This window comes from Belonocnema kinseyi, chromosome 7 (genome assembly GCF_010883055.1).
Source record: "Belonocnema kinseyi isolate 2016_QV_RU_SX_M_011 chromosome 7, B_treatae_v1, whole genome shotgun sequence".
In the NCBI taxonomy this organism is placed as follows: Eukaryota; Metazoa; Arthropoda; class Insecta; order Hymenoptera; family Cynipidae; genus Belonocnema; species Belonocnema kinseyi.
The window spans coordinates 31,935,432-31,944,857 of record NC_046663.1 but is presented as its reverse complement, the minus strand read 5'-3'; the positions used below and the strand labels follow the sequence as shown (position 1 = coordinate 31,944,857).

General features: G+C 36.2%; 1 protein-coding gene across 1 annotated transcript; it reads right to left on the bottom strand.

Moving 5' to 3' along the window:
- Positions 1-780: 780 nt before the first annotated feature.
- Positions 781-1,265, bottom strand: LOC117176412 (histone-lysine N-methyltransferase SETMAR-like). Its single transcript, XM_033366651.1, has 2 exons — positions 1,088-1,265; positions 781-1,025 (listed from the first exon to the last, which is right to left on the bottom strand). The coding sequence occupies exons 1-2, from the start codon at positions 1,263-1,265 to the stop codon at positions 781-783; spliced, it is 423 nt and encodes a 140-aa protein (XP_033222542.1).
- Between the last annotated feature and the right edge of the window lie 8,161 nt (positions 1,266-9,426).

The window sequence follows — 9,426 nt, the reverse complement described above, 5'->3', positions numbered from 1 at the left end:
TTACATGAGCATATAAATGTATCAAGGGTCGAGGCATCCGCGCGTAAGTACCAAAACTTGAATTTTGAAGCTTAAACAAAAAGCTGTCTAGCTTTAACATCCTGATTTTTACATTCCCATAATAATTATAAGGTAATAATTTTATGTAAAATCTGAATATCGCGGATTTCTTTAAATCTCCACTTTTCAAGACACCTTGAATCAGAAAAAAAAACAATTTTACGGTGGTGTCTGTCTGTCATCGTTGTTGTCTATACACATATCAGATCACTTTCGAAAGACTAATCGAATTGTATTGTGCCTTCGCACAAAGTTTGAGGGAATAAAAAGAAAACCCGAGTTCGTTAAACAGTAATTTTTTAAATAAAAATTCAAAAAGTTACAGCAATTCTAGAATTCTTATAGTTTTTTAATCATTAAAAATTCTATGGACAGGTATTTATAGTAAAAAGAGAATCCTTGATTTGCGATGTTTAAATTGACCTACTTGTTTTTTTATTTTAAATTCTTCTATCTGGAAGCAAATAAATTTATCAATTATCATCATGAGGAAGCTTTGTTCTTATGAAATGATCATCATAAAACTTGCAATACAAAAAGTGGAAACAACCGTGATCTAATTCCCAGCTAGTTTTCAATACTTAGCAAATTTAGATTATCTACGAGGGCTGTTTGATAAGTCAGTGGCTTTTTGAATAAGAGATTTTTTCGGCAAAAAGCGTTTTATTTCTTAACATAATCTCCTTTTAGTTCCAGACACTTAGTCCAGCGGGTTTCCAATTATTTTATTCCTTCCAAATAATAGGTTTTCTCAAGACCCACAAAATAGGAGTTTGTTTCGGTGATGACCTCTTTATTCGACCCAAATCTCTTACCGCCTAGCCATTTCTTCAGCTTTGGAAACAGGAAATAGTCGCATGGAGCTAAATCTGGAGAATATACTGGATGAGGTAGCAGTCCGTAGCCCAATTTATAGATTTTTGCCACCGCTGTACTTTTTTCTTCGACAAATGCGGTCGTTTTTTCTTCAAATCATTATCGAATCTGTCCAAAAGCTCTTAATAATATTGACCGTTGCTTGTTTTACCCTTCTGAAGGTAATCGATGTGAATGATATCGCGTGCGTCCCAAAAAACTGTGGCCATGACCTTGTTGGCCAACAGACCCACCTTGGCCTTCTTTGGTGCACGTTCACCAGAAGAAACCCACTGTTTCGATTGTTCCTTGATCTCTGGTGTGTTGTCATAGATCCGCGTTTCGTCCATGGTTACAAAACGGTTTAAAAACTCGTTCAGATTGCGGTTGAACATCGTCAAACACTTCTTTGAAGTGGTCACACGGTTGCGCTTATGGTCGAGTGTGAGCAATCGCGGCACCCATCTCGTAGATAGTTTTTTCATGACCAACTATTCATGTAAAATGTCATGTACCTCTTTTGGGCGACCTGAACGTTTCGCGTCACTTGTGCTGATACGACCACAACGGAACTCAGTAAAACACTTCTTAATAATTAAAATTGACGGTGCAGAGTTCCCACAGTATTTATCAAGCCTTTCCTTCGTTTAGTAATTGCTTTTTGACGTAAAAAATAATGCTTAATCAGGACACGAAATTCACTTTTTTCCATTTTCGTTAAAATTCACGAGGTTATGTGCTTTCAATGACTGTCAACACAAACTAAATGACCCAGCTTCCTAGAGATATAACAAGAGTCTATTTATAGATATATTTCTATTTATAGAAATAAAATGCTTATTTGTTGAAAAAAATCTCTTATTGAAAAAGTCACTGACTTATCAAACAGCCCTCGTATCATCATCTGAATTATTTTTCTCTGATATAATGAGAATTCTCTTTTTGTTTGTATATCATTCTTTTCACAGAAGAAGCACCATTTTTTCGAAAAATAATACCTAATAAAAAATTAGTCATCTTCTGATCATGATAAAGATGCGCGAGTATTTACTATAGATGACACCCTTAAAGGCCTTGTATCTGAGGCTCTTACAAAATATTCAACTTTAGCAGGACATCAAGAGCTTGGTTTGAGTGGATATCACCAACCATCTTTAATTCTAGAATATTATACAACAGTAATCAAAAGTGCCCTTTTTTTTCTTTTTTCAATCTTATTTTTTTAATAAATTTGGGTCAATGTTGGCTGATTTGTATGTGAAGTACTGAGAACAACAAGTAGATAAAGCTTCAACATCAAAATTATAAAAGAAGTTAAACTATATCTTGGCTTTTGTATTAACTTATGAAAATTAAGAATTACAAAAAATAATTAACAATGTTATCTACAATTAAAGCTGTCTCAGTTGCCTTTATCCTAATTACATACCAGAGACCTCTCCAGAGTTTGGTTACAATTATTCGAAAAGCAAAGAAGCTTACAAAATTAAAAAAATATCTTAAAGAAATCAACTTTGTACTTATTGTCCTTGTGTCTGATTGAAAAAAAAGATCATAAAACAAAATCTTATCAATCTCTTGCAAGGAACAAAAAGTTTTACGCTTGACAAATTTTCTCAAACGTCGAGCCATTATTTATTTACATTTTTATCAACAATATGCTTGTCATATATATTCGCTCCTCTGCAAGCCACAATTTTCAAGTTTTCTAATAATGTTCTGTCGCTACGATTAATGTTATCTTATGAATATTCAAGTCACTGCGTTTCGTATAGAATTAGTAAATGATAAGTACGCAAGTAATATAAAAATTATATGAATCTTTAAGATAAAGTTTTAATGAAGATTTACATACTTCTATCAGAATCTTATGTATATATATTCATTATCTAAAACTTAGTTGCCGTCCTGAAAATATTTGTTTCAATGACGCATGTATTCCTTAAGTATAAAACAGTTATAATATAACTAAAAACCTGGTTATCTCAACGTATTCTTGGAAGATAGAATTAAATTTTAAGGACTCCTGAGAAATCATAGGTTGCTCTTGACAAAATTTTCAAATAGTTAGTTTTATATTTGTAGAAAGAAGATGAAGACCATCTTCAGTTTTCTTGTGCTCACCTATATGCTTTTTCTTAACGATGTTGGTAAGTATCATAAATATAAGCCTTTTTACTTCCTCGTAGAGAAAGATTTTATATGATAATACATTCAGAACAAAATTAATTGGTTTAATTAAAGTTGGTCAATTAAGACATGTCTTGTACAATATTTTAAACACTTATCCAGATGTATCTATGAGGATCTGTGTAGATGTGTGTGGGTATTGATATCACGCTTTTTGCGAACACGCTAACTTGAAGACGGTTTCAGAAAAATGTATGATATTTGTATGGCCTATTTTCACAACTTATATTTTAAAACTGACTTGAGGAATTCTAGAAATATTTATTACCTTCTTTTTAGAACTGTCTAATATATAAAAAATATGTTTTCTATTGTAAACATTTTTTATTCACCTCATTCAAAGTTAATGAAAAATAGATAAGACTCCTTGATTCGCAACGTTTTTATTGACTAGAAATTGAACCACAGAACTTCTAGTTTCAAGTCGGGTGCTCTCCCATTAAGCTACTAAAGAGATCGAGAGAAAAATCATTTTCCAGAAATATGCTTATTATTATTCCAGGTGTTAAAATTTTAATTTTTATAGAAATCTGTATTATCATTAGACAAAAATAAAACTTCCTAACGACTGAGACAGACTAGCTGGCGCTAAGAATTTAAAAAATGTTTAAATAAATTTTTTCTGAAAGAAGATCTTCTCCTTCCGCTCCGCTAATAATTGAACCACAGTATTTCCGATTTCCAGTAGGGTGCTTTGCCATTAAGCTACTAGACAGATCGAGAGAAGAACCATTTTCTAGAAATCCGCTCATTATTATTCCAGGTGATGAAATTAAAATGTTTAGGGGAATCTATTTTATCATCAGAGAACAACGGAATTTCTTAACGTTTTTACAGACTAGATGGAGCTATGAATTTTACAAAATATTATTAAATTTTTTCTAAAATAAGATCTTCTCCTTTCGTTCCTCTAGTAATTGAACCACAGTACTTCCGATTTCTAGTGGGGTGCGTTGCCATTAAGCTACTAGAGAGATTGAGAGAAGAATCATTTTCCATAAACACACACATTATTCTTCCAAGTATTAAAATTTAAATTTTTAGAGGAATCTCTATCATCATCAGAGAACAACAGAATTTCTTAAGGTTTTTACAAACTATATTGAGCTATAAATTAAAAAACTTTAGTTTAATTTTTTTCTGATAAAGGATCTTCTCCTTTCGTTTCGCTGGTAATCGAACGACAGAATTTTCAAATAACTGTCGCGTGCCTTTCCATTAAGCTACTATAGAGATAAAGAGAGCTACTAAGGAGGTCGAGAGAAGAATCGTTAAAAAATCAAATTATTATGCCAGATGTTAAAATTCAAGCTTTTAGAGTAATCTGTATTATGATCAAAGAATGACAGAATTTCTTAAAGACTTTACAGAATAGATGAAGCTATTAATTTAAAAAATTTTATATAAATGAAAAAAAAGATCTTCTCCTTTCGCTCTACTGGGAATCAAACCTCAGAACGACCGATTGCCGTTCGAGTACTTCCCCATTAAGCTACTAGAGAGATCGAGAGAATAATGCTTTTTCAGAAATATACACATTTTTATGCCAAGAGTTAAAATTCAAATTTTTCGAAAAATCGGTATAATCATCCGAGAATCACAAAATTTATAGACGTCTTTAAAGACTATATGGAGCTAGAAATTAAAAAAAAATTGATTAAATTTTTTCTTTAAAAAGGTCTTCTCCTTTCGCTCCGTTAATAATAGAACCACAGAACTTCCGATTTCCAGGCGGTTGCTTTCCCATTAAGCTACTAGAGAGATCAATAGAATTACATGAATACACGCATTATTATTGCAGGTGTTAAAACTCACATTTTTAGAGGAATCTATATTATTATCAGAGAATAACGGAATTTTCTAACGTCTTTACAGACTAGATAGAGGTATGAGCTAAAAAATAAATTAATTAATTTTGTTCGGAAAAAATGTATTTGATAATTAATGATCATGAAGGAACAAAGTGTTCATTAAATGAAAATCATAAAATTGTAAAGATAAACAGAGAGAAAAACGTTGAAAGAGAATTCCCAGCTAGTTCTGAAACTTTTCTGGTATGATAAGTTTTGTCTATATTTGTTTGTATTTTTCTTTTTATAGAAGAGGTGTCAGGTCTTCTTAAAAGAATCCAAACTAAAAAAAAGTCTTCTCATGTTGACGAAGATGCAAGGAAAGTATCTATATATGGCACCTCTAGACTCACTTCGCCATTGGCTTCAACAAAAAATTCAACTTCAATAGGAAATCAGGCACTTGAATTTCATAGACTTCAACCTTTAATTTTAGAATCTTCTCAACAACTAGATTCAGCAGGTCAATATCTATCAGATCGCTTGCATCACATATGATACCGATTGGGCACAAAATTTAGCGACGTCTTTACGACATCGTTACGACATCTTTGCGACATCTTTACGACATCCTATGTCCATGTCGTTAAGGTGTCTTTAAGATATCGTAAATGAGTCGTCTGATCTGACAATGTCTTTACGATATCGCAAAGACACCGAAACGAAATAGACATAGGATGTCGTAACGTTGTCGTGAAGATGTCGAAACGATGTCGTTAAGACGTCGCCAAATTTTGTGCCTAAATTTTGTATGCTTTGTATATCATTTAGCATATTTGCCTTTTTACAGAAGCGGAAAATCTTATAAACAGATTCAAAAACAAAAAAGTGTCATCTTCTGATGGTGATTCATCTCCGAAACAAGCATTCCATAATTCTATGAGAGGGCCTTTTATCCAGGGTCCTTTATCTGCACAAGGGCAAGTATTTGTCGATTTGTTTGATAAATATTATAGCCAAAGGGCCCCGATTCCAGACCAATCCGGAGAAAAGGCTCTTGAATTGTTTAAAGCTCACCAAAACACTAAAGTTCCAGATTTAAATGAGGTAATTGACATCCGTTTAAGAGGTAGAAGAACAAAATTGAAGACCAATGAATAAATTTAAAAGATAGAAATTCGAACTCTTCACTGAATTATTTTGAGGAACACAAAGAGATCACTGCTGGGCGGCTACAACAAAATTATGATTCTCTTCACACGTTTCAAAAACATTAGGGCGTCCTTGACTTGTCTTCACTCAGCATATCTCGCCTTCGATTAGAGGCGAACATACGTCATGCGATCTTAAAATTAGTATCCATTGTAAATATAATTCTTCGCATTCGCAAACAAAATTTATAGATTGTTTATATATTACTCTAATTTGGAAGGACTTAATTTGAAAGTAGCTTCAATTTGAAATAAAATAATTTTACCATCTCATGATTCTAAAGAAATTGAGCGCCTTGATTCCAGAACGGGACATAACTCGGTAAACTTGAGGAGAGGTTGGTCCCTGGCAACTAGATATCGTTATTTAAAATTGTATTTTTGAAAAACGTATTCGTATAGGAAATTAGATGGTACATCTTTTTTCCTCTAATGAAAAAGTTGCATCTATTATAGCCACATCTACAGTTTTTGGAGTTTTTTTAAAATGAAATTTGGAAACAATACTCTCTAAAGTATCCACAGAATAATGGTGTCAGCAAAAAATTTTATATGATTATTTAAAACAAAATCAAAAATTGTTTTCTGGGACGCTCTACTATATTACTACCTAATGTTACGATGCCAGTCCAGGACAACCTAGCAAAAGGAGCATATGGGAGCATTTGGGCAGCATGTGGAGCACCAGTCTATCCCTAAAAGCAGCTAGAGATCGAGGCGTCCTAGCGGTAGGGTGCCAACGCACACGACACGATTTGGCGTACTTAACCAAAAATAAAAACAATAAAAAACTAACCGAGAAGTTAGCGCTAGAAAGTCTTGCTCGCGTAATTGAGCAAGATGAGGCTAGAAGTTGGCCAAAACTAAAAGGTGCTCACTCGCTTCATCAAATCATGAAAGTTCTATCTCTGGCGAGCAAAGCATGAAGGTTGCCACTTCTCGCCTTTAGTTTATAAGCGAGAAGTGGCACCTTCATGCTTTGCTCGCCCGAGATAGCACTTTAATGTTTTGATGAAGCGAGCGAGCATCTTCTAGTTTTGGCCAACTTCTAGCTTCATCTTGTTCAATCCCACGATCTTAAACTTTCTAGTGCTTACTTCTTGGTCAGCTTTTTTTGTTTATATTTTTGGTTAAGTATCATCTACTCGATCGCGTGCGTTGACATCCTATCGTTAGGACGCCTCGAGATACCCTAGACAAAGAATTATCAGGAAATAGGCTACCGATAAGAGTGCGTAGACAAAGGGAGAGAGCCGTCTCCCTTGGGAACATAGTCTCTACTCCGCAATCGACCACGAGGAACACAAAGAGAAGAGCCTCTAAAATCCCGGAAGCAAACACCCCAAAGAGGAAAGAAGTTACCTTGAATGCCTCTGCCACCATTCCCGAACATCTTGAGATGGAGACAGAGACCAAACATTCGCACAAGGGCCAGGAAGAAGGTGGTCTGTGGCAAAATGCCAAAAAGAGAAAGAAGAAACCCCCAAAAAAGAAGGAGGAGGTTGAACCGAAGCCACGATCGAAGAGGGTCAGGAAAGCCAGGCCCAGTGACGCGATCAAACTAACGGCTAAGGAAGGTCAGTCATACGCGGATATCCTGAAGGATATGAAGCAGGGCGAGAAATGTGCTTCCACAAGCACGGAGGTACTCTCTATCAGGTGAACGAAAAAGGAAAAGATCCTTATTATTTTTAAAAGAGGACAAGATAACTCTGTCTTCAGCCAAGCGCTTTCCAGAACGATTGGAAGCGAAACATCAACAGAGGACGAGACAATCGAGGCCGTGAGGACGAAACTAGGGAAAGCGGATATGGAAGTACTGTGTAAGCTATTCTCAAGATACGGCGAAGCCAAGATACCGGTGGTACAGCTGCCTTAGAATGAAGCAAAAGTTCTCTTGCAGGAAGGCAAAATAAGGATCGGTTAGATCAATAGCAGAATTCGCAAAAGAGTCGAAGTACCTAGGTGCTTTGAGTGCCTTGGATACGGACACACAATAACAAATTTCAGAGGTCCCGAGCGGAAGGAGTCCTACTGGAAATGCGGCGAACTGAATCACAAGCACAATAAATGCACTAAAGACCTAACTTGCACGACATGTGCGGACAAGGAAATTATGGAAACAAACCACATTTCAAGCACCTGCTTCTGCCTTACCTTTAGGTTGGAGCTGAAGAAGAGGAGGAAGGCTTAAGGAGCATAACGAAACTCCAGGTGAACCTGTATCGAAGCAAAGCAGCACTAGACCTGCTGAAGAAAACGGCCAGGGTGAGTAAAGCTGACATATTGCTCTTTAGCGAGCAATTTAAAAATCCTGACCTCTCGATATGGTACCAAGACTCAACTGGCTGGGCAGGGATCCAAATCCCTAACCCAAAGCTACAGATCGGCCAATTTCTGAAAATGGACAGTGGACACGCGTGTGTAGCGGTGGCGGGTATGCGGATTTACAGCTGCAACTTCTCTCAGAACGACCAAAAGAACAAGTTTAAGGCAGAAATCCAGGACCGCGAAGATAGTACAAGTTCAGCAAGAAAAGTCGTTCTTATAACCGGTGATTTCAACAGCAAGTCACCGCATTGAGGCGAAACTAGGCTGGACAAAAGAGGTACGATAGTAGAGGAAATAGTAGCAAGGAGTGACTTGTTGGTTGTAAATGCGGGTCAAGAGGTCACCTTTACAAGGGGTGACTCGGGACCTGCTATTGACCTGACAATAGCGAGCGCCGGAGTAGCCAGAAAAATAAAGAACTAGAGCGTTTTCGATAAGGAAACTCTATACGACCATCGGTACATACAGTTTTCGATTAGCCAAGCCAAAAGCCAAGGAAAGGCGACATGACACAAAAAAAAGATCAAAAACCCGTCTTGGAACACAAGGAAACTTGACGAATAAAAGCTAAGGCGATTTCTGGTAGAGATAAGACTCATGGACGAACTCAATTGGATAAAAACCCCAAAGAAGCGAAAACCCTGTTCGAAGTTGCCAGAAAGAAGGTGCTTGCTGCATGTGACGCGTGTGCACTGCGACGCAGATTTGGCAACAAAGCCGAAAAGTCCATTTACTGGTGCAGTGGTAAACTGATACGTCTGCGCAAAGAATGCCTGAAAGCGAGGAGGGAGAGAACCCGATCCAAGGGAAACAGGCCCCATAAGATCGCATGGAAGAAGGCAAAGAAAGCTTTCAAGAAGGCGATGAAAGCAAGCCAGTTGCAATGCTGGAAGAAATTGATTTTGGAGGTAGAGAATGACACATAAGGCTTGGCGTATAAAGTAGTAACCAAGAAATTGGTACTTAGACAAAAAAACTCCAGTTCTGAA

Bases quoted from the DNA above. Each gene is read 5' to 3' on its own strand.
- LOC117176412 (XM_033366651.1), bottom strand. From the start codon at position 1,265: ATGGACGAAACGCGGATCTATGACAACACACCAGAGATCAAGGAACAA. The intron at 1,026-1,087 runs GTAAAACAAGCA...AATGATTTGAAG, and splicing joins CATCGATTACCTTCAGAAGG to AAAAAACGACCGCATTTGTC.